This window comes from Neovison vison, chromosome 11, assembly GCF_020171115.1.
Source record: "Neovison vison isolate M4711 chromosome 11, ASM_NN_V1, whole genome shotgun sequence".
NCBI classification, from domain to species: domain Eukaryota; kingdom Metazoa; phylum Chordata; class Mammalia; order Carnivora; family Mustelidae; genus Neogale; species Neogale vison.
Window position 1 is genome coordinate 25337181 of NC_058101.1, and position 18244 is coordinate 25355424.

The 18244-nt window shown below is 38.4% G+C and overlaps 1 protein-coding gene across 1 annotated transcript in view; it reads left to right on the top strand.

Annotated features, from left to right (window-relative positions):
• CHIC2 (cysteine rich hydrophobic domain 2) overlaps positions 1–18244 on the top strand; it is a 60869-nt gene continuing 42625 nt past the window's right edge. The window contains exon 1 of the mRNA XM_044268150.1: positions 1–489. Within this exon, the coding sequence (XP_044124085.1) occupies positions 371–489 (119 nt within the window). The 5' untranslated portion in view covers positions 1–370. The remainder of the gene's footprint in view (positions 490–18244) is intronic.

Below are 18244 nucleotides of genomic sequence, written 5' to 3' on the forward strand. Positions count from 1 at the left end.
TAGCCGGCTGCTCCCGCTGCGGCTGGCTCTGACTGTTGCTGTGGTTGCCTGAGTTGCTGCTGCTGCGGCGGCGGCGACGGCGGCGGCGGCAGTGGCAGCGTTAGCCGCGGTACTGGTGGAGGTGTCGGCCTTTGGGCGGATGTTGACATTGTGTTGTTGTTATCGCTGATGATAATGGCGGCGGCGGCGACGGCGACGGCCGGGACCCCATCTCCTCTGTAGCCGGAGCCGAGGCAGCCAAGACCGATTTCCGCGGCCTCTGAGCCCGCGGCAGCGACTCCCCTCAGCCTCCGCCGCCTCGCCAGCCCGCACCCCCGGCCCCAGCCCTTGGAGTCAGTCCCCTTTGAGTAGGGGGTCTTGGAGGCTCAGGATGGCGGATTTCGACGAGATCTATGAGGAGGAGGAGGACGAGGAGCGGGCCCTGGAAGAGCAGCTGCTCAAGTACTCGCCGGACCCAGTGGTGGTCCGCGGCTCCGGTCACGTCACCGTGTAAGGCCCGGAGGAGGGGAGGGCGAGGACGGGGAGGTGCAGGGCCGGGGTGGGTCCCCCCACCCGTCCCCCATGGTCCCGGGGAGCCCTCTATCCGCGGTGTCCGTCTTGTGCCGGGGCCTTCGGGAAGAGTAGGCTACCAGGAAGTGAGAACTTGCTTTAATTTTATTTGTTTCGGTCTCCGAAGTGGGGACAGACACTGCCCTTTCTCCCCAACCCCCCAACCCCCTTTAGCGGCCCTTTTAGGCCCGGGCGATGTCACGGATCCCAGGAGGGATGATTTTTCCTTAGGGTCTGCCCTTTGGGCCACCCCTTCAGCTGCGGAGTGGAGTACACGTATTTATGAGGTGCCTCCCCCTTGATGTCTCATCCACTTACCCTGTGGTTCTCTCTCCTCGTCTGTGCCTTTGAGCCTATTGACATCGGGCTGTGGCCAGATCTGGGCCATATGAGACCCCAGTGACAATTGGTAATGAGTGGTTGACTGTCGTTGTGCCTGTGCCTTTCAACACATTCACAGGTCTTCCCAGTTTCTTGCAGAGGCAATTTCTGCGTTAGTAATGCAGGTTCCTGTGATCGTGTATGATAAGAACGTATAGGTGAACGTCTGTTTGAGATATGCAGAGCGATGTGTGTTTACAGCCAGTTTTTAAAAAGAAATCTATGTGATGGACACGCACTGCTCAGGTTACCGAGGGCTCTCTGTAATCTAAGTCTCCTCTGGGCATGAACTCTGGGATGGTTTCTTCATTCGATAAGGGTTCCTGTAAGTCTGATTTGCAACATTTAAAAGTCCAGCATTATTGAGACAATAAGGAATGAGAGCTTTGTAAAAGGTCATGACTAATAGAGGAATGTGAAGACTTGAACCAAATAATGAGCTGTCCGGAAGCAGGAAGTTTTGTAATGTTTCTGTGAGAAGTCCAGAGTTTTGTGCAACTTGAAGTGTTTATATTCTTCATTTTAGATCTCCTGCTCAAATCCTAGATCAAACTTCCACGGTTGTCAGGTATCTCCACACTTCTTTTTAGTAAAAAAAAAAAAAAAAGGCCAGCAAGTCTGAGACTGTCTGGAACAGTTTTCATTATACTTTTGGTGTAGGGTGAGTGGGATGTGCAGTGAGTAACTTTCAGTGAAACGGTCTAAGACTCTCATATGAGATTGTCAGCAAAATCCTTGCATTTCTCACTACGTGTTATGACCAGCCGTATTGTTTTTTGGATATGCTTATGTAATGCTTTGATTTCTTTAGCACCTGTTAAGTTCATGTTCAGGTGACTTACAGGGTAAAAACCACACTGCATAATCACAACGCCATGGGAAGACTGGGGGATTTATCACCACAGTAGCAGTTACTTAGTGTTTTAACTGTCACCTCCAGCAGAATTCAGAGAGATCATGGATATTAAATCTCTTTTTAACATATATCACGGAATTTTTTTAGTCTCATAGCCTGCCAAGTAATTTTTTAGTTTGACTCTTAGGACCTTTTTACCTGAGGAGTATAAGGATGCTTAAAGAAGGGGTTTTTCAAACTCTTTCATGCTGTCTCGCTGCCTTTCCTCCTGCATTCCTCTTGTCAAAGAACAGCTGGCAAAATTTTGTTATTTAAAAAGGTGCAGGTATAGTTCTAATGTTTCCTCTGTTTAAGAAAAAGAAAAACTAAGCACTTGGCTGGGCAAATAGAATATATAATAGATGAAGTGCTCAGAACAAAATAGGTGACTAGTAAATTTGATTGTAGTTGAGTACTTAGGTTAACAGGGTGGGGAAGAATTATTAGTAGTTTTCAGTCTTACTGCCCTTTAGAATTACCTGGAGAGATGAAAAAAACAGAAGAACAGAAAATGGTGCCTTCTCCCCAGGCCAGGCCAATTGAATGCCAGTTATCTAAGTGAGGGCCCCAGGCAAGGATACCCACCCCCCCCACCCCCCAAGACAAGTCCCACAGGTGACTCTGCTGTGTAGCCAGGGATGAAAAGCACTATTCCAGAGTATGAGGAGGAATTATGTGCCATCAGTAAGCAATATGCCTTTCTATATTGGAAGTTAATTCTGTGATCCCTCAATCACTACCTCTCTTCACCATTACGTTGATTTGAGGCTCTGGGTTCAAATCTACCCTCTGCTACTTGGGTGGATTATTTATAAGTCTCAGTTAAGACAGAGATTATAGTCCTTAACTTTTAAGATTATTAAGGATTAAATTAGACAATTTGTGCCAAGAATTCATCATCACATTATGTGATACTGTGCTCAATAAATATCAACCTTCATTAATTATCCTCCACACTTAGTTTTTCACTTTGAGAAACATAAGTATAAGGCATAGAAATAAAAAATCAGAACTACCATTTTCAGACCTAACAGTGATGGACTTTAGTCCTGTTTTTCCATCTCTAAACAGCTTATATATTTAAATTGGTAGGTGGAGTATTTTGGTGAAAATTAGTAAGAATCTTTATTGAAAACCTAACCCTGTTTTGTGGTGATATAGATAAGTAGAGTGATAGTAATACAAACTTTTTTTTACATGACTCTGTCATGTATAATTCACAGGCATGCTATGCCAATTGGTAGCCCAGTTAGTGCCTAAAAAGGTTTTTGAAATTGGTGTTTATGGGTTACTATAACTGTTGAGCATGGTCAGTTTTTCTTGCCTCTAAATATAAATGGGAAGAACTAGTAAAACAGTTATGGTAAAACTACTACTATCCCACCTGTTTTTTTGTTTTTTGTTTTTTAACTAAGGTGCTCTTTAACGTAGTTGTCCCTTATTAGTTTGGAAGTAAATGATAGTGCAAACTGAATCATCTGTAATCCAGATCAATCTGAAAAGATACAGATTCAACCACTTATGTTTTTCATAGATTTCTACTTTTGAGTGGACCTTTATAGTTGGATGTTTTTGCTCTATTTTCCCTTCCTACTTCAATGTATCCTATTATAGTATTATTTTATTTTAGAAATCACTGTATTCTCATATGACATGATTTGGCATGTCATTATAGCGTTGTGGGAAAGTAAGTTTCTTTCCATTTTCTACTACACAAGCAGGTCAGTTTGGGGGCATAACCAGATTTTGTAGATATGAAGATATAAAATAATAATTTGTCTAAACAAAGTCTGATTTAATGTGTGTGGGTTTTGTTTTGTTTAAGATTTTATTTATTTATTTGAGAGAGAGAGACATAGTGAGAGAGGGAACACAAACGGGAAGTGGGAGAGAGAGAAGCAGGCTTCCCACTGAGCAGGGAGCCCAATGCTGGGCTCCATCCCAGGACCCTGGGATCATGACCTGAGCTGAAGGCAGACAGGCGCTTATCGACTAAGCCACTTGGGTGCCCCATTTAATGTGTTTTTTAATACAGATATTTTCATTTTAGTTATTTGTTTATTTTTAAAGCAGGCTCCATGCTTAGTGTGGAGCCCAACTTGGGGTGTGAATTTATGATCCAGAGATCAAGACCTGAGCTAAGAGTGGGATGCTTAACCAACGAGCCACTTAGGTGTCTTGCAAATATTTTTATATTGGCTGCAAATGAGACTTATACTTTGTACTTCCATCATGATCAGTATTCTTTTTTGACATCCCTTCTGGGTGAGTTTATTAATTTTCTTTGTTAGATTTACGTGTAGCAGTATGGAGCAATGTGGCGATTCCAGCAGGGAGATAAACAGAAGCATATTTTGAGAAAAAGTAGTATTTGAAGGAAGAAGAAAATAAGTTCCTATTATTCCTTAATATTTATGTACATGTAATTTAAAAGACTTCAGTTCACACTTCAGTTAAAAGATTTCCTCTGTGTGTGTGTGTTTGTGTGTGTATGTTTGAGAGAGAGAGTCTTACTATGTAATGAGGAGGGGAAAAGTGATTATTAACTTGTTAGGTGGTGTAGGCCATATTGGTTAATATTTTATAATTGTGAATTTTTTTTAACCTCTCAGTAAATTTGTACAACATATAGTGATCATATTGAAGACTGAGTTTTCACAATGATGATAGTGCTAAAGGATGTTAATCAAAATATTAGAATTTAAATCTGGTTTTTAGGCCAGTATTCCCTCTCTGATCTATCACTATAACTGACATTATTTATTTCTGTATCGCTTCATGCCCTCCCATATCACGGTCACTCTTGGGGCTTTCCTTTGACTTCTAACTTAAGCCCTGTCATAGAGCCATGTTACTTTGCTAGTGTTTGTTTCTAATAATGTTACTCTCTTTTAATTTCACTAAATTATTGTAGCTTCATGTACTCTCTTCTGAGGTATAATCTTCCTACCATCTCCACAAATAATTCCTCATCCTTCAGCACAAGTTTTTACCAATGGCTGTGGAACTCACTCTCTTTGCTTGTCTTCATCTCAGGTGTGCTGTGGAAAATTGAAAGATTTAGAAATGTGGCTTGAAATGAAAAACTCAGAAACTACTCTGGGGTACAATAAGATCTTTACATAGGAGATATCACAAGAACACCTTGACCTTTCAAATGGTAGATTTAATAAAAAATGGTCTATCTTGAAATGTATCAGTATTTCAAGATGGCTATCAGATGCTGTACTTAACAACAGGAGATCAGAACATGAATCACTTTGATTAAACAGTTTTTTTAACTTTACAATTTTTACCCCCCCCCAGCATGATATATAAGACATACTCCATTTTTAAAGATTAAAGTTTTTGTTTTAAGGAATTTTTAAAAAGATTTTATTTATTTATTTGACAGAGAGAGAGCAGAAACAGGGGGAGCAATAGGCAGAGGGAGAGGGAGAAGCAGGCTCCCGCTGAGCAGGGAGCCCGATTTGGGGCTTCATCCCAGAGTCCTGGGATCATGACCTGAGCTCAAGGCAGATGCTTAACTGTCTGAGCCACCCAGGCACCCATGGTTTGAGATTTTTGAAGACCTTTGATGTTTCTCCAGAAAGCTGTAAAGTTCTTTGAGGGCAGGAATTGTGTTTATTGGCCTTATTTCTCCACTGTTAAATACAGTGTCTGGAATATTGTAAGTCCTAAAATGTTCTCTAAATAAATGAGGTAGTTGCATACATCTTTGGATCTTGTCAGAATTGCCAAACGAGCAACTGTTTTCCTTTCTTCCTGCACCTCCTACTGAAGGTAAACAATATTTTACAATAGAACTCTTATAAAATCATATTCAGAAGATAAATGAGTTCTCTTTTTTTTAAGCAAAACTTGATAAATATGGGGAAATTGTAAAATTAAGACTTTTCCCCCCCAGAAACTTTTCCTTCTCTTTATCATTTGGAAGGAGATTGGTTTGATTTAGAATATAGCATTGAACATACTTTTGATAATACAAAGAAAAAAATGATTAATAATTGGATCAACTACTAAAATTTCTCAGTGGGTAAACTTTCTTGAAGAAGTGAGGAATGTGGTAGTAAACTGAAGTTTCAAACTTTTACTGTATTTGAGTTTGAAATTTACGTGGTATTTCAGTCCAAACAGTTCAGTGTTGGATTTCTGCCCATTAACAGATGTAAAACTGACTAATACTTAAAATTGTATGTGACTAGCTAAGTGGAATACAGAGACTAACTGGTAAAAAATAAGTTATATGAAATTATTTATGATGGTAATTACTCAAATACTATTATTCCAAGTAACACTGCTCTGAATATTTCTCTAAAGAATAGTATTTTTTTTTTTTAAAGATTTTGTTTATTTATTTGACAGAGAGACAAAGCAAGAGAGGGAACACAAGCAGGGGGAGTGGGAGAGGAAGAAGCAGGTTTCCTGCAGAGCACGGAGCCTGATGTGGGGCTTTATCCCAGGACTCTGGGATCACGACCTGAGCCAAAGGCAGACACTTAACAATGAGCCACCCAGGTGCCCCTAAAGAGTAGTATTTTTACTTTGAGATCTACTCTTGAACTCAAATTTGAGTTTATTTTATTTTATTTTTTTTAAGATTTTATTTATTTATTTGACAGAGAGAGATCACAAGTAGGCAGAGAGGCAGGCAGAGAGAGAGGAGGAAGCAGGCTCCCTGCTGAACAGAGAGCCTGATGTGGGACTCGATCCCAGGACCCTGAGATCATGACCTGAGCCGAAGGCAGCGGCTTAACCCACTGAGCCACCCAGGTGCCCCCCAGATTTGAATTTATATTCCTAATAGGTTAAAGGCTCAGGATATTAGACCAAGTGTATGCTCGGAAGGGAATCTCTATAAAATCTGTGATTTTGTTTCCTAAACTAAAGCTATTTAAGATTTTATTCTCAATAAAATTATGCTTTAAATATAACATGTAGCAGTAGATACTTGTAAGTACCCTTTAGTATCTTTTGTGTAAGATTTTTTTGTGACTTTTTATTATTTGTTTCAGAATCCATTTATAAAATCAGATCTTAAACCAGACTTTCAGTGTTCAGGCAGTCTAGCTTAATTCCAATGCAATTAATTTCTTAAACTTGTCTGATTACTAAAATCAGTAAGAGCATTTTAAAAGATACACATTTTAGATTCTTAGCTCTGACATCCCCAATCAGAATTTTTAAGAAGAATTTAGGAATTTTTATTTTTAATAAGAGCTTAGGCAATTCTCATATCATACCGGACACATTTAGAAGCAATTGATGGTATTTGGAAAGAGCATGGTCTTTAATGTTAAGCAGATTAGTTTTAATTCTCAGGTACTTCCCAACTGTAACCTAACTGTAACCATTAACCTTCTGAGCTTTAGTTTTCTCATCTGCAAAAGGGATAATGTCTACCTCAGAGATTAGGTGAGGGAGTAAAGAATAATTTATCTAATGTTATGGACCCACAGTAGACATTAAGCAAATTATTACTTATTACATATATTGGTGTTTATTCCTTCATGCACAGTTTTTGGCTAGTCTTGACCAGTTTCTTGGAAATCCATCTAAAAGGTAACATATGCTTTCTGCTTTTAAATAAGACCCTGAGCATAAATCAGAATTATTCGATTGAGTTGAAACATTTAATGAGAAACCAGTATTACCAGGTTGGTATACAGTGATATTCTTAGGGATCATTGAGGTATTTTGGGGTCTGAAGATCTCCTCTAAATGGCACTTCCTTTTAACTTTCACATGTGTGGGCTTTTCTTTTGTTTTACCTTCTTTCTATCTAATGGGTGAACCATAGGTTGGGAATGAGGCAGCCGGCATTATTAGAACTGCAATAAAGTGAGAGAAGTTGGTTCTGAGTACTGGATTTAGATGCTTGAATTTTAATACTTGGGTTTTAAGATACTTGGTTCCTCAGAGAATTTTTTTTTTTTTTTTTTTTTTTTTTTGGCTTAATCCTTCCTTATCAGCTGTCTTACTGAGGTTTCCTGGTAAATAATATAACAAGCATTTACTAAATTTTATGTTAAGTATTATTTGAGACACAAGATACACATAGTGATGAATAAAACAAACATGGTTATTCTGCCCTCATAGAGCTTATAGTTAAGAGACAAATTATGTCTGAGCAAATTGCTTCGAAGGAGCCTGATAGAGTTCTGTGCCTGAAAATAATGTGATTAGACAGAAGCTCTCTGAGGAGTAACATTTAGGAACGATGAAAGGGTTCTGTGAAGAGCATCCCAGGTATGGGGAACAGCAAAATAACTCTGGCTGGCCCGAGGAACCGAAAGGCTACTTGCGTGTTGTGGCCAGAATATAGTGAGTAAAGGGAATGGTGCCTTGACATGAGGTTCGTGAGCTCAGTAGGGCAGAAAGGATTGTAGAGAGAATAGAGAGAAAGTGGGGAGAGGAGTTAGGAGGCCGTTGAATGGTCTAGAGAAGACGTGATCGCGGTGTTGGTCTTTAGATAAAGAAGATGTTCTCGTTCTGTCTGTAAGAAGATGTTCTCGTTCTGTCTGTAAGTCATCAAATTTCACAGCTTTCCTGTGAGGTCTGGAAAGACAGCAGTGGCTGCTTGTGCCATCCCTTTCCCTGCGTCCATCTCATTCTCATTCCCATCTCATGTTTTGTTTTGTGTTTTTTGCTTTGGCATTGTAAGGAGTCAGGTCTAAGAACTGTGGCTGCCCTTACTGTTGACTGGAGACTGTCTCCATGACATACCTGCATTTCCTGTTCTGCTACCACAGGGCAGTTAGCACGCAAAGGAACAGCGTGTGCCGGAAGTGGAAAGGGTCTTTCCCCCAAGATCAGACATTTGAAGTGAGGAACTTTGTAAAGTCTTACCCTTTAGTTACAAGATGTGTGGTGTATAACCAGGATCTGTTTCTTAGATTTGAGGGAGGGGCTGTGCTTTTTAAGTCTTTACACTTTAAAACTAAAGCGAGTACACAGGGCTGAGATTTTCTCACAAAGTCCTAGACAAATGATTTTTTTCCTTAAGCTCTTCTCCATCCTGCCATCTACGTAAAATCCTACCATCTAAATAAACCTAAACTTATTTAGGTTGGAGTTGGTTTGACTTGGGGTAACCTATCTTTGTTTTGTTTTGTTTTTTTTATTGTGTTTGTATGTAGGCTTCCTGCTAGAGCTCCTTTTTTTTTTCTCTTTGATCTTGTGTTGTAGTTGTAGTGGAGTCCTTGGTTAGTGTAATAAAGGAATTACTGTGTACTCAGCCTTCTTTTTCTGCCCTTTCTAAAAAAGCTCTCTGAGGAGTAACATTTAGGAACGATGAAAGGGTTCTGTGAAGAGCATCCCAGGTATGGGGAACAGCAAAATAAGTCTATAGATTATTGTAGATGTCCCTTGAAATTGGTATTTTTGGTAGTTTATAATCCAGTTCAACCATTTATTATTTCTTAAATGAACATAAGTAATCATTATTGTGTTCCTCAAAGGATTAATGTAAGTGTGAAGAATATTCTAACATGCGTATAAATTAGATAGTTGAGTTAGATTAGTTGAATTTGTTTGTCATCAGAGGTTAATACCATGAACTTTAATCAGTATATATTTACATAACTTCCATTGTTTAACAACATATGTAATCATCTGTAAATACTTGAAAATAAAATCTTAATAATTGAAAATTAGTAAAATTCTAATGCTAGAATATTATAGAACTGTATAGTGACGGGGTTTATGATAGAGCGAATTAATAAATGATTTAAATAATTAAGCCTTTGATTTCACTAGTTTATTAATAAGATTCTATTTTCACAGAGCTGGATGAACCCATAATTTCAGAATTTGATCACACAGTTAAAATTTTTAGATGTGTTCTGAGATTCATATCTATGTCTCCAACTTTAGGGGTTCTGTATCTTCGGAGTAAACACAGGTAAACACTTTCAGTTCTAGCTCTTCTTCCGTTAGCCACATTGATACTCAGATGTATATTGAGGCAGCCAGATGATTTAAATAATTTGATGAATTTAAAGTGTGGCTTTTATGAATTGATACCTTAATTTCTTCTATAGTCATGACTTCATCAACCAAAATAGCTAAAAAGCTGATTCCATTGAGCTCAGAGTTCAACATTAGGAAACAAGTGCTGTCTTCACTTGTCATCTGCACAGCTGATGTTTTTATTTTGAATCTGAAATTTCTAGTTCATGTTTATAGGTCTTGTCCTATCTGTAGGAAGATAAAATCTTATGAGTCTAGATTTGTATAGGTTGAGTATCTCAGGATCCAAAATACCCAAAACTGATTTCATAATCTTTTCCCCAAATCAATTTCAACTGCAGCCTTCTAATTCTCAGTTGATGGCAGATCTGGCATCCTATTTGCTTACACTAAAAACATTTTGACACATAAGGTCTCTTTTTCTCTTTCACTGCATGCGAGCTGTCAAGAAATCACCCGTTCTTGATGCCTGGGTGGCTCAGTTGGTTATCTGCCATGGGCTCAGGTCATGATCCCAGGGTTCAGGGTCCTGGGATCCTGCCTTGCACTGGGCTCCCTGCTTTGAGGGAGCCTGCTTCTCCCTCTCCCTCTGCCTGCTGCTCCTCCTATTTGTGCTCTCTCTCTCTACCAAATAAATAAATAAAATCTTGAAGAAGAAGAAGAAATCATCCATTGATTTTGCTTCAAAATGTTTTCAAGATTTGGCTACTTTTTATCATGTCTGTTACTGGTGTGAGTTGTTACCATCTCTCTTCTGCTCTACCCTTAATATTCTTCTCTCTTTCTTTTGCCTCTCAACTTTTACAGTCTTCTTAGTACATCTCCCATAGTGATCCTTTTTAAAACATAAATCAGATCCTGTCTCTTTTTGTATCAAGCCCCCCCAAAGCTTCCCATCCTCATCCTTTTTAGTGGCCTACACGACCTTATGTTATCTTGACCCATTGTTACTTTTCTGACTTCTTTTCTACTATTTTTCTCTTTTTTTTCTTTAACAGTTTTATTATTTTCGAGAGAGAGAGTGTGAGAGAGAGCACGAGAGAGCATGAGTGGGGAGTGGAGAGGGGCAAAGGGAGAGGGAGAGAGAAATTCAAGCAGACTCTACACTGAGCGGGGATCCCGCCCGAGGTGGGGCTGGATCCCAGACCCTGAGATCATGACGTGAGTGGAAATCAAGTCAGATGCTCAACTGACTGAGCCACCCAAGGGTCCCCTCTACTATTCTCTGATTTGTTTACCCCACTCCAGTCACACCACCCTCCTTTCTATTCTCCAGGCACACTCCTGGCTTAGGACTTTTGTACTGGCTGGTTCCACTTCCTGGACTATTCCCTCCAGATAGCCAACTGGCCAGTTCATTCACTTTCAGATCTTTCACAGTTACTTTCTTTTTTCTTTTCAGAATTGTCTTCTTAATAACCCCCCACGTTTTTTAAAATTAAAACTCATTCATGTCCCCCTTACTCTTCTTTTTTCTTTTTCTTTTAAAAGATTTTATTTATTTATTTGACAGAGAGAGAGAGAGAGAAATCACAAGTAGGCAGAGAAGCAGGCAAAGAGAGAGGGGGGAAGCAGGCTCCCTGCTGAGCAGGGAGCCTGATGCGGGGCTCGATCCCGGTACCCTGAGATCATGACCTGAGCTGAAGGCAGAGGCTTAACCCACTGAGCCACCCAGGCGCCCACTCTTCTTTTTTCACAATTGCTTTCTCAAAAAGGTGAGATGAGGCATACTTGATAAAGAATACAATCTTCTCTTGAAAGGAGAAAAACAGAAACTTTTTGACAAGAATAATGTTACAAACTTTCTTCCTAGTTTACAGCATCTGTCCCACCTGTAAAATGTGAATTCAGAAAGCCTTGCTAATTTTGTTTTCTTTAAAAACATTTGACCTTTGGGCTATATATGACTCAGAGAGGCCAGTTTGTCTTACTTGCAGCAAATAAAGTCAGACGGGAGATTTGTTTTCCTAAGACAATGTACCTAGCTGCTTTCTGAACCAAGATTAGAACTTGGGCATATGTCTCTCCATTGTATTTTCCTTCCATCTGTACCATAGTAACTTCTTTGTGCTTTTCAGCCTTTGTCTCACCTGCCTGGATTTGTGGCCTGATGCTTGCCCGTATTAGCTTGCAGGGTTTGTAACTCTTTAGTTTTGCCTGGCTTTCCTTAACGTAGCACCTCCCTGGGTACCCTGTTTACTTCATACCATTCCCTGACCTTAAGAGGTTGGCAAAAAGTTGGAAAATCTTTCACAGTTAACACTAACCAATTTAATCATTGGCTATTCTATTTTCTAAGCTGTTTGAAGGGGATATTTGTGAAGTCATTGGTATTAGGGCATTCTCTCATATATCAAGTTTTCCATAGTGCCTGTGAAATGATACTGCCCACTTTACTAGAAGAGTGATAACCATGATAAAAACACACCAGACATTTATGTTGTTTTATAATAATAAAAGCAGTTGCTGCATACAGCATTTATGCCGTTCACTGATTGTGCTTTATGATATTATTTAATGAGTCAGGCACTATTATTATCCCTGGTGTATGAATAAGGAAACTGGGCTCAGAAAAGATAACTCAGCTTGCTCAAAGTGGCACATCTAGTAAATGGCAATGTCAAGATTTCATTCCAGGCAGTCTGCCTAGTTCCAGAGTCTGTTTGCTTAATTGCATCTTTTATTTTATTGAACCAAAGCAACAAATTTATGCATTCTCTGTATTATTCATCAACACAAACATTTATAAATCCTAAATATCTTGGGATTTTAGGTACAAAAAATCCTATGATTTTCCTGTGAAAAGCTGAAAAACATTTTATTTTTATTTTTCTAGATCCATATAAAAATGTTAACATTTATTTTGTGCTAATTGTAATTTTATAATTTGTTTGATGGAAAAAGAACTTTCCCCCCTCCAATTCTCAAATATTTTCTCAATCTAGAAGTTTCTTAACTAGAGCCATTGTCCTGTAGTAGAAATTGTCTCAGGCTTGGGTTCAAGAAAGTAAGGCTCTAGACTAGGTCCTACATGTTAAGTTCCTTCTCTTACGCATTAGTTTTTTCATCTGTAAAATGAAATATTTAGACTAAATGGTAACTCTTTTTTTCTAGCTCTCAGATTCCGAGACTCTCCTGTTGTGAATTAGAAATTACTTTTTTCTCTTAATTTCTAAATTCTTTATGATATACCTATTATATATTTAAAACTTTAAAAATCCTAAAGAATGTATGCTACAATATACTTTAAAAGTAGAATTATTTTGAAATCTAGGCATGCCAGTTGTACATGTATTTCTTTAGTCTGATTTAAAAACAAAACCCCTTTTGGGGTGCTTGGCTTACTGGCTCAGTCATTGGAGCATGTGACTCTTAATCTTGGGGCCGTGAGTTCAAGCCCCATGTTGGGTGTAGTGATGACTTAAAAATAAAATCTTTAAAAACAAAACAAAGTTTCTTTAATCATCGGTTTTTTACTTTAGGCTTAATCCTTTTTCTTTTTCTTTTTTTTTTTTTAAAGATTGTATTTATTTGTCAGAGCAAGAGAGAGCACAAGTAGGAGCGGCAGGCAGAGGGAGAAGCAAGCTCCCTGCCAAGCAAGGGGCCGGATGGAGGACTCGATCCCAGGACCCTGAGATCATGACCTGAACTAAAGTCAGATGCTTAACTGACTGAGCCACCCAGGCGTCCCTCATTTTTCTTTTTTAAGAAAAAATCCTTTTTCGGGGCATCTGGGTCGCACAGTTGGTTAAATGTGTGCCTTCAGCTCAGGTCATGATCCTGTACTCATGGGATCAAGCCCCGCTTGGGCTCCCTGCTCAGCAGAGAGTCTGCTTCTCTTTTTATCTGCCCCTCACCCTGCTCTAGTCTGCTTCCCCCTCTACTCCTTACCAGGCTTGTGCTCTCTTGCAAATAAATAAAATCTTTAAAAAAAAAATGCTTTTTCTAATTATAATGAAAAACAAAGATTATTTTAAAACTGGGAAGTAGTACTCTCAGTGAAGCAGAAAATAAACTGTCTATAATCACCAAGAGACTAAGGTCATTTAATATTTTGGTGTATTGTTTCTCATCCTTATGTAGTTTTTCTTTCTAGGGATTGTAAAAAAATATTTTATTTATTTATTTATTTGAGAGAGCGAGAGAGAGAGAGAGAGAGAGAGAGAGCAAGGGAGAGGGAGCGGGAGTGGGGACTGCGGGGGAGGAGCAGAGGGAGAGGGATAAGCAGATTCCTTGGTGAAAGCGGGGCTTATTCTCACATCCCTGAGATCACCACCTGAGCCAAAATCAAGAGTTGGACACTTAACCAGCTGAGCCCCCAGGAGCCCCTGTTTAGTTTAAAATAGCAATGTATGTTACAGAAATTTTGGAAAACCAGGAAATAAAATGAAATATCACCCATTAAGCTTATTGCCTATGATTAACCATGATTAATATTTTGATGGATTAACTTTTTAAATTGTTCCATGCATATATGTAAGTATTTTTATTAAAAAATTGAGACCGGGGGCACCTGGGATAAAGCCTCTGCCTTCGGCTCAGGTCATGATCTCAGGGTCCTGGGATCGAACCCAGCATCGCGCTCTCTGCTTGGCGGGGAGCCTGCTTCCTCCTCTCTCTATGCCTGCCTCTCTGTCTGCTTGTGATCTCTGTCTGTCAAATAAATAAATAAAGTCTTAAAAAACAATTGAGACTGTACTTATTTTGTATTCTACATTTTTCATTTAACATATTGGGAACAGATGCCGGTATCATTATGAGTTCTTAAAGTATGAAATATAAGGCTCTATTAGATTTCAAAGAACAGAACCACTCAGGGGACCTTAAGCAGTAGAAGTTTATTATAAGAATGCATGGATACTAAGAAAGACAGGAAGCTTCGCCATTATACAGCCAGGCTTCAAGGAGCCGAATATTATTGTTTATGGACGTAGTGCAGTCTGGTTATGAAGTTCTTCTGTTCACTTTTCTCAACAGCATGTGTCCTTTGCTCCCTGATCTAGTGTCTGTCACAGTGACTTACTACTTTCCGTTCCAGCTTTTGCTGTTGCAGTGTGAACTGGCAGACTGCTTTTCCCCTCTGTCTCATAGTGTCTGCTTACCATTGGTTTCAGCTTATTCTTTACTTCTCCTATCAGATTGAGTTAGTTAATGTTGTCCAGGTTGGATGCCGTTGTTGGGCCTTGCCATCCCATATGCTGCTAACCTGCCCAGGTATTAGCTGTTCTTAGATGAGATGCCCATTTGTGGTCAGATTCACCACAGCACCTAGGAGCTCCCAGTTAGGCACTCAGAATGACAGGCTACTCTCTAGTATACTTGGTTTTGAGTTGTACAGTGTCTTTTCAAATTGATGTATTATAATTAGTATAATTGACATTTTTATTGTTTTAGAACTTTCACTGTTAAAAATAGCACTGTAACTGAGAAGCAAGAGAAAATAAGCACAAAGCAAAACAAGTTGAAATCAAATTCTTGAAGTTCTGTATTTAAAAGGTAAAATTCATCATGATAGTGCAACATAATTCTGCTCAAAATAACAGTGCATTAGTGAATTATAAGAGGCATTAATATGAGGAGATACATGGAACATGGAAGAATTCAAAATGAAGTAAAGAGGACTAGAGATTGTATGGTCTTGAATTGTAGAAAAGGTTGAAATACATTCAGGGGAACTATTGATTAGTGAAACCAAACTCCCTGTTTGTTTATGATAAATTACCTAGTTAATACCAAATAATAGATTCATATAGAAGAGATTATGATAATGGCATTGTATATTATAAAATGCTTTAAAAATATTTATTTAGCAACAGTTATACATGTGAAAATTAAATCTTAATTTAAGGAATAACAAATAAAATGTATAATACTCCCTTACCAAAATAACACTGTAGAAGACTTCATTACTCATTAACATATCTGTGCCAACTGTAACTATTTTTTAATACATTCCTAGAAGTAGAATTGACCCACTAGTACCCGGGGTCAAAAGGTATGAATTTGTTTTGACTTTTATATATTATCAAATTGTATTCTGAAAATATCTGTTATTTTGTAAGTTTTCTTTTTTTACAGTTGAGATCCCACTGTATGTGCAATTTTGTGTTTTCTTTTTTACTTAATACTATAGTGTATGTATACTCTTTGTTATTAGTTTGCAAACTTCATTTTTTTAAACTATTTATTTATTTATTTGAGAGATTATTTTTCTAGGCTGGATTCCTGAGAAAAAAATTACTGTGACAAAGGTCTAAATATCTGTAATGCCAAATTGATTTCTGGAATGTTTGTAATAATTAAAAGTTCCATTCACGATGCATGATATTTTCCATCGTAAGACCTCCTGCCAAATATTTTTCAGTTTTATTTACAGATTATTCTTTGTAGATAACTGAATTAAGATTCTACCCACCTTGAATCTTATCTTTTGAAATTACTAAGGGCTACTTGCCGCTTTTTGGATTAATGCAATGTTAGATTATTTAAGTTTGAAGAGAGTTTGGCTTCCTACCCATTGCTCTTCTTTCAACCATACCAAATTATCATTTTATATGATAAAATTTGGTTTTTTTGGTCCTGTGCAGGGATAATTGTACTTTGATTTAGAATAAAGGAAGTTATTCTTTGCCATATTTAAAAACTTAAAACTTGGAGAGCATAATAGATAAAAGTAGTTTATAATGCTGTCAAATTAAGGTAAATCGTACATCTCATTTTCACTGCTAACAGACCCCACTTCCTGCCAAACTTAAAAACAAACAAACAAACAAAAAAACCCCAAAAAAAGCTCTCCCCAAACTGGGACTAAGGTAGTATCAACACTAAGTAACCTCTGTGGCATCAAAACCATTTAAGGTGATATTGGAGTTATGTTAACCAATATGAAGTATGCCTTTCCTTATACATTTAATAAAATAAGATGAACTTCTTAAAACTTTATCTGTCAGTATTGCTTTCATTGGCCTAGAGCTAAACAAATAAACAAAAGCTCTCTCAATAAAATAAATCTTTAAAAAAATGAAGTTTGCAAACTAATAACATAGGAGATACATATACTATACAAAAAACCTGGCAGAAATCAAAGGCACTGCAAGGGAGGTGTTTGCTACATCCTGTGCCAAATAAGACATTCCCCACTCTGAATACTCAAGCTCTTTGCTGGGAGAAGGCGTGCTCTAAAGAAGGAGGACCTGCTGAAAGGAGTTGTTTTCAACTACCCTGTTGAGCGGTCTCATGAGTAAAGAAATGTAGATTAAAGTCTGGATTGTGGTAGTTTGAATAATGAATGAAAGGTGAGATAAAGATAGTAAATGTGAGGACTCTTTCAAGATACTGGATGAGAAGGAGAAGAGGTAGATGCCCTCATCCATTAAGGGAAAAAAAATAGAGCTTCAGATTCTCAAGCTGGGTAGACTTACAGGTTGGTTTGTAAGGAGCCAAAAGAGAGAGATCAATATAGTAGATTGCAGAGGAGACTGGAGGGGATGCAACCAGGAGCAAATGGTTAGCTTTTAGAAGGCTTGCCTCCATTGAGAAAGATGGTAAATATACTGAAGACACAGGTAATTCTAACTGGGGTGAAGACAAGAGTCTAAACTGTCCTTAGAGAGTAGGAAGGTGTAGGAAAAAGAGTTAACATAGCAGGCTCCGGACTGCTGCGCTTAGAAATACTTGTTTGCAGTGTTGGCTCTTGGCTAAAATCTGGGAACTTAGACTTTAGGAGAGTCTCCAGTATTCCCAAAATTGATAAGAACGGTTCACTGAGCCTAAACTGTTTGAATAAACCATGTGATTTATACTGAACATCTGTCTTCCTTCTGGGAATCTGGAATTTTGGTATAAGTTAAATAGGGGGTGCATGTTTACCAGTTCCTGATAAAAGTCTTGGGTACTGAGTCTCTAATGAGCTTTCCTAGTAGACAGTATTGTATTGTACATGTTGTCAAAACTAGTTGCTATAAGGATTGTTGTATTGCATTATACATGTTGTTGTATTGTACATATTGTACATGTTGTCAAAACTAGTTGCTGTGAGGATTAAGCACCTTGTGTCGTCACTGAGAAGACACTCTCATAAGCTTGCTCTTGGTTTCCTCTGGACTTTGCCCTATATGCCTTTTCCTTTTGCTGATTTTGCTTTGTATCCTTTTAACTGTGGATACTACTATAGACTGAGTCAGGTGAGTTCTCCTAGTGAATCATCAAACCTGAGGGTAGTTTTGTGGATCTCTGGCACAGAAGGAGTGACCTGGAAGGCTGAAAATGATGGTTGAGATTTGAAACAATGTGATAGAAACAGAAAATCATGGGCATCAGAGGAAGAGAGAACAGTGGTGTGGAAATTTGCAGTGAACTGTTAGTGGAATGTAGACATATTTTATGTTTTGGAAATTGATTAATTTATTCAGCAAATATTTATTGAGTATCAGGCATTGGGCCAGATGT